At 34.3% G+C, this 26,302-nt stretch overlaps 1 protein-coding gene across 1 annotated transcript in view; it reads left to right on the top strand.

Moving 5' to 3' along the window:
* The window catches only part of CFAP47 (cilia and flagella associated protein 47), a 341,722-nt gene extending 315,793 nt beyond the window's left edge, over positions 1–25,929 (top strand). The window contains exons 61-64 of the mRNA XM_074929626.1: positions 5,072–5,243; positions 6,696–6,857; positions 15,894–16,062; positions 25,608–25,929. Of these exons, the coding sequence (XP_074785727.1) occupies positions 5,072–5,243; positions 6,696–6,857; positions 15,894–16,062; positions 25,608–25,829 (725 nt within the window). The 3' untranslated portion in view covers positions 25,830–25,929. The remainder of the gene's footprint in view (positions 1–5,071; positions 5,244–6,695; positions 6,858–15,893; positions 16,063–25,607) is intronic.
* The last annotated feature ends 373 nt before the right edge of the window (positions 25,930–26,302 follow it).

The following is a 26,302-nucleotide window of genomic DNA, read 5'->3' on the forward strand; positions in this document are numbered from 1 at the left end:
AAAAAAAAAAAAAAAAGGGAAAGTGCTTTCTACTGCTTTCTTTACAGTAGAAATCTGCTTTAGCATTAAAATCTGTTTTAAAGACAAAAAATTATCAAACAAAATCAAATGTAAAAGAAAATCTAGAAAGGAATGTTGAAGTTGGTTGCTAGGAGAATAGGCAGTGGGATGCAGGGTAAAAAAAAGATGTGTCTAGGAGTGGAATTTTGCAGAGCCTTGAAGATATGGATGAAAAGCTTTAATTGGATATGGAAAGAGAAATGGATTTGCAGGCAAGAGATCTAAAGACATATACACAGAACTGCACTGAAGATTTCCTCGAACTGCACTGAAGATCAATGAGTATATTATCAACAGAAGGAGACCACTTTATTATCCATTTATTTCTTTGTATTTAAGGTAATTTGGTGTCTGGCATTTAATGAAGTATATGATGTTATCTTTGCTGTTATTTATAATGCTCTACATACAGCACTTTTGTACCTCTATGAAGAAATTTAGCAAAGGCATATTCATCTACAACCAGGTCTTTTTGGGTTATGTGCAGTTTGTTTATTTTGCGGCTATTATCCTGGAGTTACGACATTTCACAGTGAGAAATAGGTGTTTACTTCTCAGATGAGATTAATTTCTTACTGCCCAGATGATACTGTCTGCTCAAATGTTAGGATGTTCTTGACAGTCAAGTTTCCTTTTACTTTTTTCCTTTATTACTCTTATAATTCATTTTTGCTATTCACTCAAATATTTACTTGAAAACTGTATTAAAAGAATTTAATCTACTGTATTCTGTCTGCTGCTGCTTTTGCTGGTAAGGCAGAACTGCACACTTAACGTACATTCCCCGCTGCCTGCTGAGTTGCAGCAGTGTGTGTGAAGGCTCCTGGAAGACAGTGGTGAAGCAGGAAAAGGACAAGTGTCGGGTGAGAGCTGAGTGGGGCTATGAATAAAGATATTGCACAAGGATTGCAAGGTCAACATTAGATGCAGGCTGTCTGGTAGAACTGAGGAGATAAAGTCTGGTCCTGTAGTTTCTATTTTACCAGTTTGGAGACTGATAAAGGCAGATCAAGAGGGGAAGAAATCTTTGTTAAGTGTCAGGGCCACAATGCATACTCAGCCTTGAAGAATTAGAAGAACCAGCAAAACAAACAGAGAGAGAGAGTTCAGTATGATTACATTCAGCACCAAATAAAATAATTTACCGAGCTTTTGAGAAACATGAAGCTGCAAGTTTATGAATGGCTGGGGTTTCATTCTGTATTTGTAGTCAGTGATTGTGCTTATCTCCTTTATTAAATAACTGCAAGTAAGATTGCAGCCTGCTGAATGGGAGGTGAGGAAGGCCAATTGAGTGAATTCACTTGTATCTGTTTTATTGTATCTATCCAAGGAAAAGCCTCTGTGACGAGGAAAAACATCTTTGTGATCTGAACCTCTCCATCACAGCTTTAATTTCCTCCTGTCTCATTGGAAATGGGAGACAGTGTGAAAGTAAGGAGAGTCCCTTAGAAAGTTCCTCTCCCTCACCATTTTTATGTCACCAAGTCTGCTGCAGCTTAAGTGTTATTTGCAGAGAGCTCAGGTAGCTGGATCTCCTTTAGGTATCCACAAGAGACTGAAGCTATGCATGCCAGTGTCCATTAGATTTTTATCATCAGAAAACACATTGTGTAGTGAGCTGGTCTTCAGTAAAGTTAAACACTTATTCGCTTTTCAAAAATATAAGGAAGGCACAGAAAGCTTCTCTAATGACAATTTCAAACTATTCCTGGTCAGATATATCTAGTGGGCCTTTCACAGTACTTTCTATAGACATTAGGCCCACCACTGCCTTTCTAATTAACTCTTTTGAAGCTTGAATACAGCTTCTTTTCCACTAAAAAAATTAAATCCCTGAGGTTCTTATTGTGTGAACCTGTTAGGCTTGTCTTTAATTTTTAGATGTATGACATTAATTAATTTTACAGTAAATCCTAACAGTCACAAAAATTCACTTTGCCCAATTTATATGCCCAGTGTTGGAATTCCACACCATCATTCTTAAGAGTCAAAAATTATTTTTTTTAAAAAGAGGTCTATTTCCTTTCATCATTTTAGAGGCTATTAGAAAAAAAAAGAGCACAAATCCTCAGCACTTTAATTCTAGTGCTTGAAAATAAATGACAGACACATCATAGAAGTAAATAGCTCAAAAACCTTATTGGCTTTTAGACATAGTTGCTTCGGTAAATCACAAATGTTGCCTAAATGCATACTACCTTTTGAAAGTCTTTATTTACACAAAGAAAACCACTTAAAGACTGAGATTAATTGCCTTTCAAAACAAGAAAATTTAATGCTTTAAAAAATTTGTCTTGGATTAATTACCTCAAAAGCATATTCTTACTCCTTTTATTGCTTAAATAAGGCATCATATTCTTCAGGAAGTATGAGGAAGCAATATTTTTTTATAATTGGCATTTCTATTCCTTAGCTGTAACCGGATGTATATAAATAGCATGCTTATATTTTCCCAGTGTTTGGACTGATAAATACCTCTATGTTTAGTCATGTTAAAACTTTTCTTGCTGATATTTACAGAACAGAGGTAGATTAATTGGTGTATGTTTTATATCTTCATGTGTATTTTACAATTTGTATTAGATAAAATAAGAATTTTACCTACATTAAAATGGTGATTTTTGAAAAGAAAACTAATGAATGAAAATGTACAAAGAGGTGGGTAAATGGTCAAGGCATATTTGAACAGTATGCTGTATCGTATTTGTCATTACTTTAAAGAAAATGTTAATTCTGTCTCCAGTGTTTTATTTATTTCACCATTTTAATTGAAACTGGAAATTCTAAGAGTCAAGAGAACTCTGAACATTTGACAATTTGGACAAATTTCTAGCAATGATTCACAACTTTTTTTTTGCCTCTGTCTGCTGTCAGTTTGTTTAGGCAGCATATGTATTATGGAATTGTCTAAAATCAAATATTAACATATTCACAGAGGCTTCCCATAGTATGATAATATAGTAGTCTTCAGGGCAGCTGTGATGAAAATCTAATTACATTTTTCTTTTTTGAACAGTCCTAAACTGGATTGGCAGTGTAGATCAAAAAAAGCTAAGAGACCAGCATAACAAACCTTTCAAATATTGGCACTTATAAATGCATCATTTTTCCTTAGCTGTTGTAAATATTAAAATATTTTAACTAAATACTTAATATGAGCACAGAACCAGTTACAAAACAGCCTGGAGCAGAAAAAATATAAATATTTAATTGCTTCTGACTAAAAGGTACTATACACATCTGTCAAACCAAACCCAAATGTCTTTGGATACTAAAAGCAGCATGCAATTCGCAACATTTTCTTCCTAGCATCTGAACTATAAAATAAGCTTTTCCTGAGTAGCATTGTGTGATATAACTGCTGAAAGAAACATCTGCTCAACAGTTGCAATTTTCTCACTGTGGAACACTTCAAATGGTGTAATCTTTTCTCTCCCATAATAAGTTAATTTTTATGTCTGAATCTTCATGTTTTGGCCTTTGTCTAGGGTGACTACTACAAGCCTTGGGCTGTGTTGGAACCTGAATGCATGGCATAAACATTGTGTTTTTTCAAATAGAGAAACAACAAAGCATGGAACAATGTAGGATGATCCAAGGAATTTTATAAGCTGTAGAAAAAATGTTCATGTTTAATTTCATTATAACCAAGTACATTTATTGTAATAAAGTTAATTTATAATAGATGGATTAATACATGGAAATCCTGTATATTCGGTAGTCTGAGTGTATCTACTATGACCAATAATCCTATATGTTGGTAATAATATTTTGCATACATCTGTGTAACTGTTCTAGCATAAATTGTACAGACCTCTGTGTGAAGGATCCACTTGAAAGAGTCAGAATTGTTTCAGTATAAGCTGCTACATTTCTTAGGGTTAATCTGTACATTACAAAAATATTGGCATGAGCGTTCAAGCTTCTTTTTTGCTAATGAGGTAGGAATAAGGAATTTGTACATTTCAGAAAAGGAGAAAGGACTATAAGCATAGGAAGACATCTCCATACTCACTGAAATTTAGGTAGCATTAAAGACTGGCAAAACCAAAGTAAGCTTTTGTTCAACTGTCTCTCAGTGCATTGTCTCTTGGACTTTTTATATAAAGAAATATGCAGTCTGTATTTTAGAATTCCGAGTCAGAAGGCCTTGGGAATTAACTCTGCAGTTGACTGGCCCTCTATAGCCAGTCATATGGCGATGAATACATAGGAGTTCTGGACAACATATTGTACTCAGAAGCTGTGCAAATTCGAAATATGCCCCGAGATATGTGGTCATAGTAAAATTAAATCTCCTGTAGGATTTAGTGGTTGTGTTAAAAGACTTTTCATCCATAAAACTTGTAAAACTTTTAAATAGATTAGCAGCTTGAGATTCTTTTCCTCATAGAAATGTTCCCTTCTGTGCACAAATTACTATTGTATACTGAATATCACAGTTTTCTTTATTACAGCTGGAGGAGACATTTGATTCAAGAAGCTCAGCTGTTTATTCTTATGTCATTACCACTTGGCCTTTTCATAGTTGCTATGGGGAATAAGCAAAGAGGCTGCTAGTGACATCTTCACTATTTTTCTGTATTCTGTTTCTCAGGCTTGCAGCTATCAATGGCACTGATGTCCTTAATGACTTTTTTTTTTTTTTAGATTGTCCCAATGGCATTACTCAAAACCAGTATTACATTCTTGCAATTTTCATTTGCCTGAAAAACTAGAAAGATCTCACTGTAATGCAAAAGTGGTAGCCAGAACAATATTGCTATTACTGTTCACATTTCCTAAGTAAGTTTTCCAGCTTCTATTTTGCCAGAAACTATATAGCCTGTCATATGAAACTGGAAAATTTTGATATGGAGTCAGAAGCAAATCACTCAAGTTTTGCATAATTACTTGTTTCACTTTTTTGACATTTTTAGTAACAAATGAAAGAATTGTAACTACTGGCCAGCCAACTGTGTGATGTTAGAGTGCATACAGACTGACCTTTTTCTCTTGTATCATTTAGGTTTCTCTAAACCACTGGAATTTCTGTATGAATTGCAATATCAATCAAATGAAATTAAATCTCAGCTTGAAACTTTGGTTGGTATGCATCTGGTTCAAAGAGAATGGGATATAGAATCCGGAATTGTTACACTGATCTTTAATATAGTGTTTGCACCTAACAAACCAATCAGGTAAGCTCCTGTTCCATATTACCAACAGAACATGCAATAAAATCCTGTCTGATCACTCAGCTATGTAAGCATCTCCCGGTATTGTTTTCCTCAATTTGTATTCACCTCTGAGATCTATTATTTTAGATTTTTTCACTTGCTTCTTCTCAGTATGATATCTTTGACAGTGTTTCTTTTTAATGCCTGCAAGATGGTTCTGTTGAGTTACTGCCTTAGTCTGTGTGTGCATCAATTTACTTCTAAACATTGGAGGATTGAAAGACTTCCAATGAAAATTAGTTGTTCTCAAAATTCACAGAAAGCATACAGGCAAGATGGTCTATCAGTCTTGAAAAACCATGTGTGCATATTCTTTGGCTGGAAGGGATGGTTGAATTTGAAATTAGTCTCTAGTGCCCCAGTAACAACAGTCCACAGAAAACTATTATCTTCTTTTATAGCTGTGATGTGAAAAATTATGGGTTTGCTTTGACTTACATTAGTACATCCCACCTCTTTAAAAAAGACAAACAAACAAACAAAAACCTGAAAGGGAGATCCTTTTGGAGAGAGGGAAGTTGCACCTTCCTTTTGAAGCAGTCAAATGTGTATGGGGAGGACTTTGGAAAGAAGCTTCTGTAAAATGCAGGCACAAGGTAAATTCAGAGGCTCAACATTACCAGGAAGATTAGGGAGCAGTCACTGCTGAACAGCATGCAAAGAGGGTATTTTTAGGATGCAGGAAGGAACTGTATTTGCAGTAGCCCAGAAGGTTGTTGAAATAAAGAGCAAACCTTTAGGAAAGGCTTCCACCTACTCCATGTAGTGTCATTGTGTCAGAAGGGAGATTAATTTAGAAAGACTTTTCATTTCTGCTCTGTCCATTTTTAAATTTTTTTTTTTTTTTTTTTTTAAATCTTTATATACTTGAGATCTGTCAGGCTTCATGTAGAGGGCCTAATGCTGCAATTAGTTTCTTTGTCATCAGAACCTACAACACCAACTCTCTTAGACGATCATAAAATATCAGAGTCTGGAATTTTTCTAAAGTACATAGACCTCCATCAGATCTGTTTGATTCTAATATGAACTGTTAACATAGTGTGGACTGAATGCTCTAACACCACAGTAAATAAAGAATAATGAGCAAACCAAATTGAGTTAACAGAGAGTAAGCAGAAGAAGAATCAAATCTCACAGCTGTGCCCATCATTTTGCTTTCATATTATGCCCTTTCTTGTACTTTGCTGTAAATTTCAAATGCTATTTAGTTTACATTCCAGTCAAAAGTGAAACTGGTGTGTACTATGCCATGTAAAATTTAGGATGTATTCCAATTTAAAACTATCTGTATTTTAATTTTACTGTAGTATATAGTTCTACAAACTCAAGGCTTATTTTGGACATTGATTTACTGACATTATGTGTGATAATGCTGTTCTATGTAATGAATGATTTATCTGAAATTTTAAGGAATGAAGCAACTCTAGTAGTACAGTGCACTACAGGAGGTGTTTGGAAGTTTCCAATGCGGTTCATTGCTATGGAGCCAGAAGTGGATGATGTCATCAACATTGAAGCAGTTGGCCTGAATAAAGAATCTGTAATTGGCTTTAAGCTTACAAGCCAGACAAGGTAAAAATACATATGATAAGGTTTTAATGCAGTTTTCTGAGGCTAGAACTCACACTCAAACGCATCAGATAACGGATTTGGACAGCAGAAACTTAACTGAGCTGCAGCTATTTCCATAATACATCATTACTTTAAAGTGCTGCATTGTATAGGTAACAAATGTGATTTTGAAGCTGACTGTAGGAAACAGAAACATTCTACATTTAGGCTGTAGCCACTCAAGAGAAAATCTGTGGAATAGATCCAAATGCTTATGTTATAACTTTAAAGTTTTGCCCTAAAATTTTTTGTGTGTTAATCTGTGTAATACAATGTTAAGGCAGGTGTGTTCTGATACTAAAGGCCCACTATTAAAGCCTTAACGTTTGTACTCATAGATTGTTTTCCGGAGTACTTTATACTTACACCAAGATAAAAGCAATCCTTTGCATTGTGGTTTAAAAATGTTTAAATGTGCCATATGTTTAAAGTATACCTTTTTTGTTATATAAGCATATTATGAATTAATCTCTACTTTTTCACTAGATCAAATAGTTGTGTCATTCTTCAGTGTTTTAGTACTCTCTGTTTTAAAAGTCCTGTAGAAATTTCTATTAATATATTTATATATTATTTTCTCAAAAGTTTTCTCAATTTTATATTTTTAATTATTTTCTCAAGAGTTTCATAATGTTATAGCAAACCCATGGTGTCACTGGTCTACAGCAGAAAGTCAAGAATTAAATTGTGTGGTACTGATAGATAAATTTTAAAATAGTAAACAGTGAACCTAAAAGAATCATGATGCTTACAATCTAATTAGCTGTTTGAAGTTTTTAAATTTCCTTTTTAGTTTAAAATTAGCTTTTTTTTACTGTATATCTAGTAAGTGCAAAATATGCTGATTGATAGTTAACTTTCATTGTATATAAAGGCTTTTGTAGCATCCCCAGCAGGAAATGTCATTGATTCCAACTGGTTTTATTTTTAAGGGCTTATTTCCAAAAGCTGTACATCTAAGATGGATAGTTGTTCCAGCTTTTAGATGAGTGTCAGTGATGATAATTATTGAGGACTCTGAAAACGGGTCCTATCACAGTGTTCAAGTTAACAGCTTCAATAGAATGGGCTGTTTCAGGAACAAAAGTGAAGCAATTGCTCTGGCAATACTGTAATCTCCTGGTAGGTGTTTGATAGTAGCAGAGATCTAATGTTCTCCAGAAAGGTATTATAAAACCTGAATCATTACAGTTATGTAGAGAAGGATCCATGAAGGAAGACAGATTCTCTTTCCCTTAAACAAATTCCAACTTTATTTTACAATAACAAGGGTTCTCCCCATACATTTCAAACACAAAAGGTAATGCGTGAATGTACTGAATAAGCTCCATTTTAAATAGTGCCAACAACCGCTCTGTAAGTTTTAAACTGCTTTATCTTATCTTTGATTTGCTTAGAAGATTTTGGTGGTGGAGGTTTTGTTATAGAAATGGAACACTCAGCCAACCAACATTTAGCATACAGGATCTGCAGTTTAGAAGCAATTACACAAGGAACCTGTATATTACAGATCTAATTTAATGCTTGAATAACTCAAATGACTTAGATTAAAAATAAAACCATGAAAGATTAACATATGGATTAAAAGTTTCAATTGGGATATGGAGTGTCATCCTATAGACCTTCCCTGAAAAAAATGATCAGAACTTTGGAGTTTTTCTGAAGTAAACAATTAGCAGCACAATCCCATAGAGAATCAGTTCTGGTACTTAGAGAGGTGTTTTTTTCTTCACTGCGTATAGATAATTTCTGTCTTATTTTCTTATGCTGGATAATACATCATGGCACTGCTACTTTAAGAGTAACTGGAGGGGAAACAGATGTATTTCTGAGTAACCCGCTATAAAGGGACTCTGCAGCTGTGTCTTTTTCTCCATCTGCTACTTGAAGGATGGAGTCGTCATACAGCATCCCTGAGAAGACCTGTACATCTTTTGGGGCTATCAGGGTGTATAGTGATGCAACAAAAATTATTCAAGAACTGCAGGCCCAAAAAGAGTCTCATTATCCTATTAAGGAAGATTAGGATTCTTGTATATATACCAAGTTGAATGAGGATCTTCACTGATCCACAGAGCACCTCTGGTGACCACTACAAAACTATGAGATCAGTGGCTTTAGCTTTCCTTTTCCTTACAGCTACAGCAACTCAAATGTCTTCTCCCTTTAATTCCATCCCTCTCTACCAGAATCCTCAATGTGTATGAAATATTTCAGACTGAACTAATGATTTTCCAGTTTACCCATAACTACATTTGATAGAATGATGAACAGTTAAAAGTAGAAGGTAGTTGCTACACTGTTCACAATGATCTGCAATAATGGAAGCTCTGACAGTACATGCAAACATGCAGTACACTCTCTTAATACATATAAAATTGACACGCACATGCCCCAGTGAGAAACAGCCCCATATCTGCTTCAGTAAATAATAAAAGGTGCCGAGAATGCAGCCAAGCAGTTCTGTTGTATGAAGAAAACTAAAATATATTTTTAAAACTGTCTTCCCTAGGACAGCTGTGATATATGAGTAGTGCAACATTTTACTTTCGTCTTTAAAAATTCAAAATGGACATTTTGTCAAATTATTTCTTGTAATGGCATTAAGATTGGTTAGAGTCAAATATGCAGATTTCACTTGTTAAATACGAAAAAATCTGCCACTTTTTAACATTCGTAGATAATATTTTGGGATTTTTGTAATAAATGTAGGTTTAATTCAACACCAGCTGAAATAATTGGCAACATTTCCAGAGGTTTTGGTACAAGCTTCTAATATTTGTGTTAACATTAGTGGTTATTTAATACCAAATGCATTATTGAATGCCAGTAGTTTACAGAATGACAGAAGTATTAGCCAAAAAGAATAAATAGAATATTATCCCTGGAAATAAAAATTATAGAAATTTGTTTGATATCCAACTCAAATTATTGGTGCATTTTTTTATACTGATATCCATAATTGAAACAGAGAATAAAGAATTCCAAAAGTGATGCTTTGCTTAAGAAAACTAGTCCTTTCTTTTTTTTTTTTTTTAACTGAAAATAATTTCTTAATATATTTTAATCAATTATGTTTTGGGATCAGAACAATTGTATTAACACAGAATTGATCTTTGGATATTTACTACTCTATATATCAGTACGAGGGTATTTTGGCAGTTGGATTTTTTTCTTCACATGAAAATACTGATATCCAGCTACAGCAGAATGAATGTGTTTTCCAGTGCAAATACTTCAACAGCCAACATGAAACATGTAGATATATGAACACTATGTTCACTTGAAATTTTTTTTTAAAAACTACAGCTTTTGATTGATTAGTCAAGATGGTGGATAATTCTTTTCAATCTATCTGCTTGTTTCTCATACACAGAGCCTCCTTCCACCAATATAATTCTAAGTTTCCATGCACCTGTTAGTGATTGTTTTAATCATGTATTGTTCCCTGTATACAGTAAAATTTTATCCATTCTTCCATCCCAACCTCTCACTTTAATCCTGTGTTTATCACAAACAGGGTATTTGTTACATCGAGGAAACTTCTCAGATGAACTCAAACTATGCTTCAGACAGACATACCTAGCACCTGGTATTACAAAAGCAAACAGGGTGGTATCAATATATTCTCCATAGTCTCCATGGAGTCATGTCTGCAAAACACAAGACTCCACCAGATTATGGAAACAGAGCTAGGGTAAAGATAGAACAAATACAAGTGGACTGGGGAGATGAGAAGCAAGATTAAATTAGGCTTTAAACTCACTGTGTGAGCACTTTTATTTATCCTAACCAACATTTCATATTTTGAACACCACTGGGGATATTTTCCTTATTTCTTCTATGCACATTTCGTAGTGCATAGAATAAATGTTCAATTAAAAACAAAATTAATTTTAGTGCTGTCTGAAGAATAGTGAGCAACCCATTTTTTCTCTGTATCCTCCCTGATTCTGAAAGTAAAAACAAAAAAATATTTACAGTTACAACTTGCAGATTTTTTTTCTATTTTACTGTAATTACTGCTGTATTTCATTAGAATTAGCATAAGCCAGAATTATTTATGCTTCAAGAAAATGCATTCATTAAGTTCTCGACACACACACCCTCTTCTCACCCTCTCACACATCGCTGTGCACGTTACAGCCCTGAATTCCTCTGCCAGTCTCTTTGTTACCAGTTCTGCAAGATTCTACCATTAAGCTAAAGATGTAATTAGAATACTTTATCTTAGCATCTCCCACATAGTGGCAGCTGCAGAGAACAAATGTTGACTGAGTTCCATTTTTGGAGCCTGAATGGATATTTGTGGAAAATATCGATAATGATACATGTGGCAGAGCTTCCAGAAAGTTATGATACAATAATAATACAACACCTGGTATGTCACACATTTAGCCAGGAGCTGTATCTAGCCATGTCACCTGGAGTGCTTTTCGCAGGAGAAGTCAGTCTACCCATCTGCAAATATAGTACCCCCAGTAAGAACAGGAATGAAACAGAAATCTTCACATTTTGTGAAGATAAAAAACCTAGGTCCTGCTTTGGTTTTACACAATGTACACAAGAAAAGTGATGTTATAGTTGGTAAGCATTCCCTGATACTAATTTTTCAGTCAGCATTTCTTCATATTTGTAAAAAGTCCTTTAATCCTGAAGCAGTCTTTCCAAAGTTATAGAGTGATAATTGGAATTTTTGATGTCCAGAATTTTTTGATGTCCAGAGTTTAGGATTTTGAGTGGTAAATTAAACCAGAGTTGGTTTTGGTATGAAACCTACCCAATTTTGTAAATAATGAGGATTTCTTTATTTTTTTTTTCCATTGACAATTTTTTTGTTGAAATTATCTTAATCATACTATCATTAATAACTTTATAGAAGCTGACAAGTGCATACAGTTACTAAGTGTAAAGAACTTCACTGCATAATAACAGAAATTTCTTGTGTCATCCAACAGATGTTAACTACAAATTACAAGTTTAGTTACGATTAACTATTTTTGGAAGTATATTGCAACATTTTCAAACCATACTCCTCATTTTCTTATGCAGTTATATACTTTACAGATTAAGACATTTTGTTATTCTGCTTTTATTGAAAAAAAGTTTATTAAAACCATTATGCATTGTTTTATATGTAAAGTTTGCAAAATGCTGAGTCTTGTAAAGGAATAAATTTCTACAGGAATAATTCACTGCTTCACTAGTTAGAGGAAGAGAGGAGTAAAGATTAAAACTATTTTGAGCCTTAATTTAAAAAAGGTTTATATTTTCAGATTTTCTGGGTATTTTGTAAGTTTTGCAGTGAGTTTTCTATGCGAATATGAATGTTTAGGTTTCATTTAATTGAAAGCGCATGGCACTATTCTTTTTTAGTTTACTAATCTGAAAATTGTCTGACATGACAACACTGATGAGCCCAAACTGTTACTTATGAACAATACTATTTAAGAACAAGATTAAAGGAGCAATTATAAATATGTCTATTAAATACTAGCTCCATTTCCACTGTTTTAATTGCCATTATTTCATTGTCCAATTATTATTTAAATCCAAATTAATATTTACTCTTGCTCATTATTTGACTAAGGGCAGAGTTCATATTGTCTGAAAGCAGCATCAAACCATTACAAACAGGAGTTACGAAACACTCAGGTGGGAAGACACGTTTGCTTTTATTGGTTTATATGGCCTCTGCTCTTCTATTTATTAATTCATTCGTGCTTAGTTCATATGTGTTTTCAAAACTCTACATATCATTAACTCTGAGTGTATTAGAAGCTACTACCCTTGAGTTAAAGGCCTTCTAGAAAAAATATAGACTGCCCCATCGCTGTCCTTCATGGCTGATAAATGGCAAGCCAAACATTGACTCCAGAGCTGTTTTATCTGAAACAGTAATCAAAAAGGAGGAAGTAATTTTTATTCATTTGCAAACACATAATTATTAATTTTTAATTATACACTAAATAGACACTGAAAACAATAATGTCTGAAATTCAGGTGCTATTCTAGGAATTTTATTTCCAGCTTTCTCTGTACTACAGAAGATGAGAATGACAAGCAATTTACTTATGCTAGTGAGCTAGCCGGGATGCCAGGTTGTCTCCCTGATCTGAACATCAGTGAAAACACTGCTTGTTTTTTCTTAAGAGATCATCTTTAGATATAATTTTAAAACAAAAAGTCATGATTTATCAGCACTACAGGAGCTGTGAAATGTTCCTGTTTCTGACTGTGTGTAAGTTTTCAGTTGCTAGTTCTTGTAGTTAAACGTATCTTTATCAGAATCCACCTTGACCTATCATATTATGGCTATACATTTAATTTGTCAGAATTTCTATTTTTTTTATTTGAATATAGCTCCCACTTTGAGGAACATTTTGTTTCCAGTAACCAACTTGACTATTTTGTTTAAAACTGCCAGGCTTTGGGAAGGAGAAGGGGAAGGTTTTAGGTGTGACTATAAGTGTTCATTTAAGTATGTATGTGTGTATATACATTTTACTCAACACAGAAAAAAATTATAGCTGCCTCTAGTACTTTGTGCCAATGCTGTCAAGAAGCATGCAGATTTTTGTTAAAGGTTTGTATTAGTTTTTCTCCATTTTTCTTTACAAAAATCAAAATATGGCAAGGTTGATGCAGTAAGATTTTTTTCTCTGGCTTGGCAAATATCTTGTGTGCACAATTATAAATCAGTTTTGTGATGGTTTCATTTTAAACTGTATGGTCCCCTTATCAGGACCAAAACTATAGCTTTTTCTCCTGTTTATTTTCTGACTAACTGTTTTGAGGAATCCTTTATGGTCTCTGAAGAAAACTACTGTTGCATCACACCCTGATAAGAGACAAGTTCTGCAGGAATAAAGTCCTCATTTTCTGTGTCTTTTGTGCATACAGCCTCTCCCATTTCCCTTAGCATTTCATCATTGCATGTGTAGAGTCTGCCATGCTCTTGTAGGTTTTACAAAGAGAACAAAGTGCATATTAGGACTCGTCTTCTCTAACTACTTATTTGAAAATAGACTGAACACAGGAGATAAAGTGCTGTCTTAAAATGTTCCTAAATTTAGTCTGTAGAGCAATGATGTTGGAAATGAAGACCTGTGTTCAGGTCTCTATTTCCAGAGCCAGGTTTTGAATATTCATCTCAGACATTTTTGATGAGTGCTCTACTCTGCTACTCAGTCTAAGAGGCATCACTTGTTTTTTATTCCGTGCCTGAGTTTTGTATGTAGTAAGTATGCTCTAGGCATTCACAGCTGAGCAGTCCTTGCTGAAAATACAGATGTGGAAATTCAAGGCTTAGATGGCACATAGATGGGAACTCAAGCCACAGCAGGATTAGTGCTTATGGCCCACACTTATAAACTTAACTGCACAGCTTTAGGCAGCAGAAAAAGATTTTGTCAGCATAAGTTTGATGTCAAAAGACTTGAAATGTAATTTCAGACATTCAATAGTTTTGATCACCTTGCTGTCATCTAAAGGAAAACATTAGGCTAATACACACAAGTCCAACGACACTACTAAGTATCGGTTCCTTTCTTTTTCTGAAGAGGCAGAAGATTTTTGGTTTCTGTTTTCTGCACTTGCACTATTTGTTTCTACAAATGTACAGTGTGACCTTTCTTTCATGAGAGCATTTTGGATTTAGGAAGACCTTTTGTAAGAACATATGCCAAATGAGAACTATTTTCAAACAAGATGACATAGGCCCAGCATACCACCCACAGAATAGCACTTGCCCAGGAAACGTGGGACATATCTGTAGAGATATGAATTGTCATAAAATATTAAATTTCATTTCTTTGCATTTCCTTTGAAAAGCAGTGTTATTTCTGGTGCGACAATCCATGAATAAACAGATTTGAATAGCTTTATTTGAGATGCTGTTAGTTTTTCATTCTTCAAATCTTATCAACTGACAATGTGTTCCCCCTAAGCATGTGTGAGATACTTGCCCTGCTGTACTGTGGCGGGGTGTTGTGGATTATTTTTTGACCATGCCATTGTATTTCTAGTTTCAATATCTTTTTGTTTTCTTCCTGTCCAGATAGTGATAGAGTTGTCTTCAGCAACACTAAGAGGAGAATGCCTGACTGGAAAATACAAAAATGTATATTCTTTTCATGCTGAGAAAGTTTATGGCAAGGCGTCCCTGAAGAACTTTGATAGAAAGGCTTCAGTTTGAGATTAATATAGTATTGTTTTGTAGTCCTCAGCCCCTGTCTTTACCAGGAATTAGCCATTTTCTCTGGTTCAACAGTACTGCCATGAAGCTAGCAATTAGACAAGATCTGCAGTACCTGTGACAGAAATTCTTTAAGAGCTATACATTAATATCAATAGAGGAACCTAATTGTTATTATTATTGCAATATCTTAAAGTCTTTAGTTTAGAGGATATGAAAAATGTGGAAAACATGTGGAAAATTATTATTTTTCATATGTTCATTTCAAGGCTTTCAGAACTCCCAATCTAGTAACACTCCACCAGACTGCAAATTCAGTTCTAGACATAAAATTTAATAAAATGGGTGTCTTGTCAGTTTTTTTGATTAGTGATTGGAAAAGTGAGCGGCTTTTAATAGAAAAAGTGGGTTTTCACTCTGACATGGAATTTATTTCTATCACTATTATTATATCTTTACAGGTCAGATGGTTCTTTTCTTTCTAGTAAAAATACTATAATTATTCTGTAGTTATTATAATATTTATAATAGCATGCAAGTATGTTTGAAAGGGAAGACCAACATGCAGGTCCCTGTGTGTAAAGATTATAAGTATCTATAAATAAATGTAAATAATTACTACAGAACATATATTCTATAAGAATGTTATTTGCATAAACAATTTGCAGATAACAATTTGGGCTGCCCATGGGCTGCCAAATTTCCTGAATGATGCCACATGGTGGCCTAAATGTTAGATTGTAGATAAATTGTATGAAGATCCTGTAAAAGGCACAGCAGCCTCCTGTGCTGTTCCATAGGTACCCAGAGCCGTTCACTGCACACTTCCTGGCAGGCAGTGATGCTGCGTTCCTTGTGATGCCGCAAGCTGGAGAACTTCTTCCAGCAGGCACTGTGGGAACCCATATAACCGTGGGATTCAAGCCAAGGATGTATGGCAAGAAGCATACAGCAACACTTGTAATTCAGGTAAGCCTTCCTGAACGCAATACATAAATATACCTTCAGGATTGGAAGGAAAAAAATGAATTCTGTACAAAAAAGTAGTGTGGAAACACAAAAATGAATGTACTGTGACTATTTTACTACTGTTCACAATGGACAAGAATAAAACTAAACTTTGAAAATTAACTCATGACAGGCTGGAAAGGCGTCTTATATTTTAATTTCTAAGTTATCCATTTGCCATCATCACCAGAGACAGATATTTTTCCTTATCCTGATACGTTTGCCCCAACTCCATAGACAACATGAGAGAATGAATTTTCACAGAGAATAAAAATAATTATGTTAAAAACTGGTGGAGAATATGGATAATATATGAATAATATAGTATGTGAGACCTAGGTTATTGATTTTACTTGTATTGTACCTTCTACCAAAGGCACTAGAAGCTAGGTACCAAACTGTAGAAGGCAGAAATTCAGAACACAAAGCCAAGAGTAACTTTTTTGAAACAAGCTTCAAGGTAAACAAAAAGAATTTGTAACCTAGTAGCTTCTGTAAGTCTGAAGGTCAGGAAATGTTTGAAGACATTTATTTCTTCAGTAGTAAAAATGTTCTTATTACTGCAAGAATTAATTTTTAAGCCATTCTTTAAAAGGAAACTGCTTGTCAAAAACATAACAGTTTCAGGAAACACCCCAAACTCTCTACAAATCATGGTTTGTACTTTAAATCTATTCACTGCGTGCTGGCAATGTTTTCAGGCTACTATATTAGAAGTGAAACAGCAATATTGATTTAAAAAATAAGATGGTCAAAACAAAGTTGATAAAAAGATGCATGGCAAATGACTATAGTGTTTTATCTCTCTGAGTGACAACTTGTACAACAGTGAATAAGAAATTAAAATCCTGGAAAAACAAGAAGGCCCTTTAGTCCTTCCTACTTGTTTTCTTTTACTGTATTAGACATGTGATTAATTTAGTCTTTTTTACATAAACAGCAGTGATGCTTATCGCTCTTCCACTTGAAAAGGAAAATAACTGACTGAATTTATTCTGTGTTCTTTTATATTTACATAATGCTCTATGACACATCTATAGAGCTCAGAAACTTCTAATGTAGTTCTGGAACTCCTGTTTTTAGACATGACACATGTAAATGTACTAGCCATGTTTGGCTTAACTTTTGTCACTAACAAAGAGCTTTAACACAAGAAATTTGTCTGGAATGGCATAAACATGATGGTCAAAGATTATTATTATTATTAACTTTCTAAGAACTCAGTCAGTCATCCAAACTTTCTGTTTAGGAATTTGTCAGTACAAATGGGCTTTGAGTAATTGGATTTTTAACCTGCATCTACTCATAGCTCAGTCTCTGGTTATAACCTAGGCAGATGGCTCTTTACATCCCCACTTTTGGTACTGTGTAGGTGTAGGAAGTCTCTCGTACATATTACATATACATATCAGGTCACATTTTATTTGTGTATGTTCAAAAATATATTGATGATTCTTAACGCTCATAAGCACAATTTGGAGCGATATTACACCATCACAGTATTTTAGAGATATTTTTAATATTCTTACTCCAAGTGAAGTACTAAGTTGTTTCATTAATGTTTTCATGAGGTTTGTGTTCTCTTTGCTCTTATTGATAGTCCTCTTTTGTACACCGACTTCCCTCTTTCCTCTCCACACAAGCTTTCATTCCTGTAGTTCTAATGTAAGCCAGAATGCAACTATGTGTAATTCTGCTGCTGTGCTCTCAACATTAACCTGAAATAAGACTTGATAACATGTTGAGAATACCAGATACTCATTTCTGCCTTTCCTGTTAGTTGAAATACTTTTCATTAGTGACCTGAGGGAGACAGATTTAGTTAGATGGCAAAACCAGTATTAAATCGCTCTTATTTGGGGAATAATAATAGAGATGGTGAAAAGCAATTAATGTTGACCTAACACCGAAGAACTTCTCTTGCAGATATCCTTTCTAGCTGATATACTGGCTGAGGCTTTGGGCTATTTTTAGAAACAGTGAGGAAGTTTCTTTCCTTTAACAGTGTCACCTCTCTTCTGATGCTGCTGTAGTAAAGGACTACAGCACTCTTGCTGTAAAATTTCCTTTGCATTTCTGAGGGTAAAGTCATAGTCCTAACACTAACGTATTTTTATTATTAAATTCTATTAATAGTGAGTAGCAGAACTATCATTTTTGTGTGCTTCAATGAACTGTGATAATTAAGCTGTAAAGTAGCAGAGATGACAGTGTAAGTTCTTTGGTTTATGTTGGTCATTACAATTGTGCTGTAAAGTAAAATGGGAGGTTATGATTATGGAGAAAGATCCTACAGTCATCTTTTTCTCATTTGTCGTAAACATTAAACCCAAATATTGTACATGCAGATTTTTTTGTTTAGGTGCCCTGCTGAGAACCCAAGCCTGAGGAGCTAATTAGCATTAAGAGGTTACAATTTGTCTTTACCAGAATTTAGTGTGTACATTTTATTAACTGAATATATATACACAATTGAAATAATGTAGCCTAATTTATATTTTCTGCACACAAATCAAGTACTTTGTGGGATATTATGTGGTTTCTTTAAGACTTTAATATTCATGAATACTTACAGTAGATTTTATTAATGGCAGAAAACCTTAATTACTTTGCTGAAGCAATTAAATGTTCTTTAACCATCATTAAAATGTCTGTTCTCAGTCAACTACATATCAAAACAATTGCAGTTAGACAATTACTTGAATAGCTGTTAGGAATCTTAATTTTACAAAAGTGACATAGAAAATGACTTTAAAAATTTCTGAAGATCAAAGACTGAAATATAATAAAAATCCAGTAAAGAAAATAATCAAATAATCATGCTCGTTTCTGTAGCTGTGAAAGAGAACATCATAATCTAGTTGAGCTACAAGTAAGAAACAGTGACATGGTGCCTGAAGAGCAATTTTAGATAGGTATTATTCCACAATCAAACTTACACATTTTTTATAATAGCCTTCATAAACAGTACAGTTCTAACAAAAAAAAAAAAAAAAAAAAAATCCACTAGTGATAAAGTACTGACGAGAGCATGCTTGTTAGATAAGCTATCAAGTGCTATGAGGAAAATAGGACTTTCTCGGCTGCGTGGATATCTCAGAGGTAAGCAGTGATGTGCTGGGAAAGCTGAACAGAAAACTGACAGAGTTTAGGAATGACAAGATGCAGCTGAGGCAGAGGGATGCTCTGTAAAGGCTTCCTGGAGCAGGAATCACTGCCAGGCACAAGACAGAGCAGCCAGGAGGCTGGCGAATCTTTCAAAAAAGGGCGTATTCAAGTTGGTTTACAGTTAATTTGCTTGCACTGCACTGAATTCAGCTAGAGACCCAAGCAATTGCTTTGTAATTCATGGGTGAGACTTCAGAGATATTCTAAAGCAGAAGGCACACAAAATAAGTCTTAAATGATAAAATAGATGTCAGAGTGAACCAGATTGCAGGTAACATTATCAAGCCCTTCAGAAGTCAGGCTTGTGCACCTTTATTACTGAGTAATCACTAACTTAGCCTATGGAAGATAGTGTATCAAAACCATTCGTCATGCTGTTCTGGAAATAGATGATGCCATGTGCAAGCCACAGTACCCAGGTGTGGCTTCTCTAAGCTTGTCTATGCAGACTTGCATATCCTAACTATTACATATTCAGTAGCTTGGTGAAAATACAATCTGCATGGTTCCTGGTAGATTTGTTAATTACCATAGTTTAATGTTATTCTAAATTGTATTTCTTAAACAGAATGAGCAAGGAAAAATGTAACAAAGTTAATAGAATAATTGAAACAGTTTCACATTAAATAAGTCATCAGCTGTGTCCCTTGCCACTGATTCGTGTTGACCTGAGTTTTATGCTTAAAAGCAGAGATCCAGAGAGTTCATTACAGGCAGTCAGTGTAGCAGATCCTATAACTAGCAACACTGGATTTTGAGCTCACAAGCATGAGGAAAGGTTACTTTGCTTACTGAGACTATAATTCTCATAATGCCAAATATGATAACAATATGGGAACGATTGCTGTACGAGTGTATTCAGACCATTACCAGTCCTGAAGGAATGGTTGGTACTGATTGTATTACAACTCGGCAGTGCTGTGAATCATCTAATATTTGAACTGCAGAAGTCAATTAAGCCACTTTTAATTCTACCTGGAAAAGTTCCTCTAAACCAAGAAAATAATTCATTAGAAATTGTCAGAGCCTGGCTGAGCATTGGTCTGCTTCTGGGAGATGGTGAGTATATGTCTTTGCATCACTTGTTTTCTGTTGTGCTTTTTTTTTTCCTCTTTCTTTCACTTATTAAACTGTCTTTATCTTGATCCATGAGTTTTCTTGCTTTAGCTTTCCTCTTCCACAGTTCACATAATTCACATACAGGTTTGGTTTAATTTTATTTTGTATACACTGATCATAATCAGTTATTTTTTGCTTGTCATCACTGCAATATAAATTATGGGTCAGAAAATATTGGATGCACTATCTGTAATTTAATCTGTATTTTAACTTATTTGGAAATCTTGCAATTTTTATTTGGACTTTCCTGAGTTAACACTGGAAGATAATTGGAATACCATTTACCTTAAAATTCCTGATAGTTTATCCCAACGTTTAATGCTCTCCTAATATATATTTCTCTGGCAATTAATTAGCATGTAATTCAGTAGCACTTCCAGCCTACAGTGCATACACATGGATGATCTGTGTTCTGCAAATTAATCCTATGAATCATGAGCCATCTGTAAGAATGAGTTGAATACCAAAAAATATGCTTTTATATTTGGTGACTGTTACCAGTATTTGCTGAATAAATTACTTCATGAATATTATTCAGTCAGTCATCAAGATGGTTAAATAACTTACTTGAATAATTTATTATATTTAGTAAAATGTGGCAGCATGCATCTCATTTTTGAATTCTTCAAAATATTCTTCATAAAATATCTTTAGCTCTGCAGATGACCATTACTCCAACCAGGTGAGCCTAATTATTACTCTTTTCACTCTTCAATTAGATTATAATCATCAGGAATGTTGAGGTTTTGATAAGAGAAAGTCATTCATTTCAACAAGAAATCCTCCCTCAGACTGTCAAGGACATTCAGACTGTGGTTTGGTCTTTCTGCTTACATTGCATGTGAAATAGGCCTAGAGATGCATTGCAGGGAGCCTGGGATTCTTAAAAACCTATGTTTATATTAGATTTAGCTTCTAAACGGAGACTCTCTTTTATATTTCTATTCTATCTTTACACTGTATTAATACCAGTGCTAGTATTAGAATAGTTCCAAACGATATAATAAAATGTACTGCCTTAAGCTTAGGAAGAGGAAGATTTTTGTTGATTTGGGAATTTTTCACCTTTCACCCTGTATTTCACCTAAATACAGCTTGTAAGTCAAATATTCTATCATAATTATATGGCCAGATATAGATGACCTTTCAAAGTCTCTCTCTCTTTCCTCTCCACCACTCCAGAAAAGTCTGAAACTTGATCCATCTTTTTCCTTTACTGAATCATGTCTGACCTGGAAACCTAAAGCAGAAACTTCAAGGCACTTGCATGGATTTTGAACATGGTAGATTTACTCTTGTGCTCTTGCTGCAATATTAATTAGAATAGTAGCTAAGCTGTAAAGCCTTATCCTGAAGAAAGTATTTATGGCTTCAGCAGCATTTGAAAACCTAGTATTTTGACCTTGGAAATTAAATATTCTAGTAAAATAGTCATTTGTGGGTTTCAAGGGTTAAATTACTCAATTCTAGGTGGTCCTAGTGCTAAAGAAAGCACTAGTCCAAGTTATGTAGTCACAGTAACTCTTTTGCATTCATGTAACACTTGTTTTCCCTTTAGCAGAAAATGCTGAACTAAAAGAGTCTTTCATTCCAGAAATCAATGCATAAATGCACAATTTTTTCACAATGACTGTCTCCAAATATCTTGGATAATAACACAAATTTATGATAGATGGACTACCATAGTTCAAGGTGATAAACTGGGGTTGGTTTTTTTTGTTGTTATTGCTGGGTTTTGTTTTATTTTATTTTACGTTTTATTTATTTTTTCTTCTATCTTAATGTATCCTATCTAAAGGGTTCATTTGGTAATGCCCACAACATTTTCCCCGTTGAACCCAATGAGTTTCTATCAGGGAAAGAGCAATCTCTCCTGCCACAGAACACCACCTGACAGAGGCTACAGCAGCAACAAAATAGGTGGCTTTTTTCACCAAGTCAAGGCACAAACTTTTTTTTCACAGAATGTACGGTCTAGGATATTTGTGTAGCAAACAGAAGATTAGCAAAAGTTTATTACTATCCAGTATTAATTGATGACAATGATAAATGAAGTTGAGAGGTGGCATACCCCACCACTTCTGTTTAAATCCCACTTCAAACAATTACTAACACTATAGACAGTAAAGTTACAATATGTGTGGATTTCATGAACGGAAAATTATTTTTTAGTAACTTGATACTCAGTTTCAACCATTGGCTGAAACACCTATCAGATCTTTCCTCTGACCTTGAAGTGATCAATGAGACTTGCACACAGTGAATATGACCCTGAGGTTAAATTTTCTTTAAAATAAATTGTTCGTCTGACATACTAAAGAAAGATAAAGCATTTAATCTTGTACTGAAGTTAATAGAACGATTAGCTAACTTTGGAGAGTGATTTACTTTTCTTAAATTACAACTTTATATTTGGACATAAGAAACTGATGTTGCTCCATGTTACACCTGCTTTTGCTGGATTTTGTATTTACAGTCAGAGTTACTAGCTCATTTCACACTATTAAATAAGGTTGAGAATAAAGATGGGTTAATCTGCCTGTTATACACAGGAATAATATTCAATTTAAATTAGATTTTGATTTTAGCAGAATAGTAATGAAAGTTTAAAAAATTATGCATGCCTGGTGAAATATCTATTAAGATCTTGCGCTTACTAATCTTATTGGAATAAGGCAATTCATTCAGAAGACACTATGTGAAATCAGTACTACTAGTTTTAAAGTAGAGGTTTTAAGAAACATTTCTTTAAAAATACACAGCAAAAAAAGCCACCTATTATTTCAACATTAGCACAGAAATGTTTATATTCAGTTACCAAAATACTGGTTAAAACCAGTTGTCTAACAAGAAGCACCACAATTAAAAATTCATGCGGTGTTGCCATTTAAGAGCTGTGTGTGCAACCTATATGTGAAATAGTGTAAATGCTGTATAAGCACATAGCAAGAACAAAGCCTGTGCCAAAGGGTTTACAGTTTAACGGTCTGAAACATCTTCCTGTTGAATAGCTGCAACATGAATGCAAAACTGATTGCTGTTATATCCCTTAAATATACTTTAGCAATGACAGGATAATAATTAGAACAATAGGAAAAAGATAATGAAGATGACAGGCAAACATCATCAATTCAAACTTTTTTAGTGGCAAATATAAAACTGATATTTAACAAAACTTACTAAAGTTGGAGAGCCACTTTAACATCCTTTTTATTCTCTTCTGTATGTTATAATTGTGGGATGACTGTAGAGAAAGTCGGAGAAGGTTGACTGCTCTTCCCTATGGCTTTTGTAGTGCTTTATCTAGACCATAATTAACTGACAGGATGCAATAAATAACTAGAAAAATATATAAATTATGCTTTGGAGACTTTTATGCTATGTTAAAATTTGTCACAGTTTGTATGGATATTGTTGCTTCTCTCTCTATAGGTCAAATCTGGTTGGCATATTGACATGCCCAGCAGCAAAGCAAAGCAGAGCTCTCAAACTAGAGTGAGCAAATGGGCCACAAAACCATCCATGTCGGAAGCTGGACTATTAACTAAATGCTTGAGGGAAAAATTCATGAGCTTTGAGGTTGACTGTTGAAATGATCTCCAGATTGATTTGAGAGTATACACAGCCTTTCTGACCTTTTGTCTCCTTGGATGAAAAACGACACTGATATCTAGGTGTAATGATTATATCTACAAATGTTCTAAGGATTAAGTTAGTTTTAAATGTGAGATGAATTACATAAATCACAACTGTTGTTGTAATGCTAAATCTTTATGACTTGAAGCAGGAGAGAAAGGTGATCCTAAAAGCCATGTCTCTGTAGTTGAACGCAGCATGATAGAAAAGCCTAGCACCACAAACCTGCTCTAGAACCACAAGCAATGTGGCTGTGTGATTGCAGTGCTGTACCAAATGTGGAAAGGCAGATATTAGGAATTTGGAAATATGTCTTATTTAATATGATTCCACTGCTTTGAGTCTTCAAAGTCATAGAGTCTGGTGTGTTCTGTGCACAGTGTACATATGTATTATGTACATCCACTATGTTCTATATTCTGTATAAAAAAAGTTTCACTTGTATGAATAGACCTACGTTATGCATATTTTTTACTTAGTCTTCCCTACAAGTTTTGCCTCGGAAGCGAAAAAAGCCCCAAACACAAAACCTGGGATTTCCAATCACTGAGTGTGAAGGAATAGAGGACAGTGCATGCCTAAAGTAGGCATGCAATGCTTTGTCTTTCTTTTGTGTAGTGAAAAGTTGGATATGACACATAATTTGAAATCTTTGGCTTTTGTAATATTTATGTTGTTTATTTGTGGGTTTGTTTTTTTTTAAAGAAAACGAGAATAGAACTAAAAAGCATGAATAGATCTGATGACAGAAAAATGCTAAAGACTTGGAATAAAACCTGCTTTCAAGAATTAAAGTGATATGTTGTGAAAGAAAAATGACGGAAAGATCTGCAGTAGATGCATGAGTTTTTAGCAAACAAAATTCTGCTTCAGGACACAACTGAAGCATGGGAGATAGCAGTACAGGCTTCATATGCATAGAAATAATAGTCCTTAAGTGTGGCTAGATGGGATGTGTAGTGAGAATAAGAATGATGCACTCAGTAAGAATCAAGTACTCAGAGAATTACAAGACATGACATAGAAACATATGCACCATTCCTAGAGACCAGTTATAAACAGAAAGCAAGTGAAGAGTGTCATTTTCAATTCACATAAATATTCTTCAAACTAGAGATTTCAACATGAAGCTGCAATTCTCTTGTGCATACTCAGAGTTCTTTTCTCTTAGTTTTGTCCATTATTTTAAAGGAAAAATCCCACCATTTGATAATTATTACCAATACCAGAGCTGCAATTAAATCCTGCAGTATAAACCTGAAGCATTTATATTGTACGATGGAACAATTACCTTTGAAAAACGTAAGAGCTATGGGGTTTGCTAAATAAAAAAGGAATTTTAGATCAGCCAGGAAGCTAAATTTCTTGTCTTTGTTGTGCTTAGTCCTGAAAAAAGTTAAATGTGATTTCAGTTCTCTGTGTTCCAGGAGTGCAATTCTCATTCTGTGTTATTCCAGTACCTTACATGGAAAAGGCTAAATACTTTTTGAAGTCAATGTAGCATGGTAAATCACTATCAAATTTTCAAAGTATTTGATCTCTGATTTTATTTTTTTTTTTATGTCTCTATTCATTATTTTCAGACACAATCAATGCAGTGGATGTATAAAATCAATGGACTGCCTCCACAGACCATACCACCTACAAGGCCAGGAAAAGTCGTTACTCCTAACAGTTACATAAGATCAGCCACAGTTCGACAGCGCAATTTTTTACGTGAAAATCTGAAACTTACAACCACGGGAGTATCCTCACCAATCAAGGGGGCACCTTTGGTCCTGAGGACAAAATATGGAAAGCTATGATCAGTTTGGGGGGTTTTTGGTGGGGGAGGACAGTTTTGTCAAATAAATTTTGCAGATAAAAAGAGGTTATGTTTTTTTTGCTTTTTGTTGTTTGTTTGTTGGTTGTTTTTTTTTTTTTTTTTTTTTTAAGCAGATATGATATGCATTGATTGTATGCTTTATATGGAAGATTCAGAGTGCCTGAGCTCTAGTAATGTTTTTATTTTTCTGTGAGAGATTTTGCATGCTTACCTAACATTTCATGTTTATCATACAGATGTCAGCAAGTTCTAATGAGAAAAAGCTTTGAATTGAAAAAATATACTTGAAAATTGGGGAGTTCAAACTAATGCTTTGCTTTCTAAGGGATATTAGTTTAGTAAGACTTCAACAGGAAGCTTTAATGAATATTCTGTGTGATGTTCAACATATTACACCCATACAAACCAACCAAGCAAAACCAATATCTAATATCTTTCACAATAAAATCCTTA

The sequence above is a fragment of the Athene noctua genome, chromosome 1, assembly GCF_965140245.1.
Source record: "Athene noctua chromosome 1, bAthNoc1.hap1.1, whole genome shotgun sequence".
Classification (NCBI taxonomy): domain Eukaryota; kingdom Metazoa; phylum Chordata; class Aves; order Strigiformes; family Strigidae; genus Athene; species Athene noctua.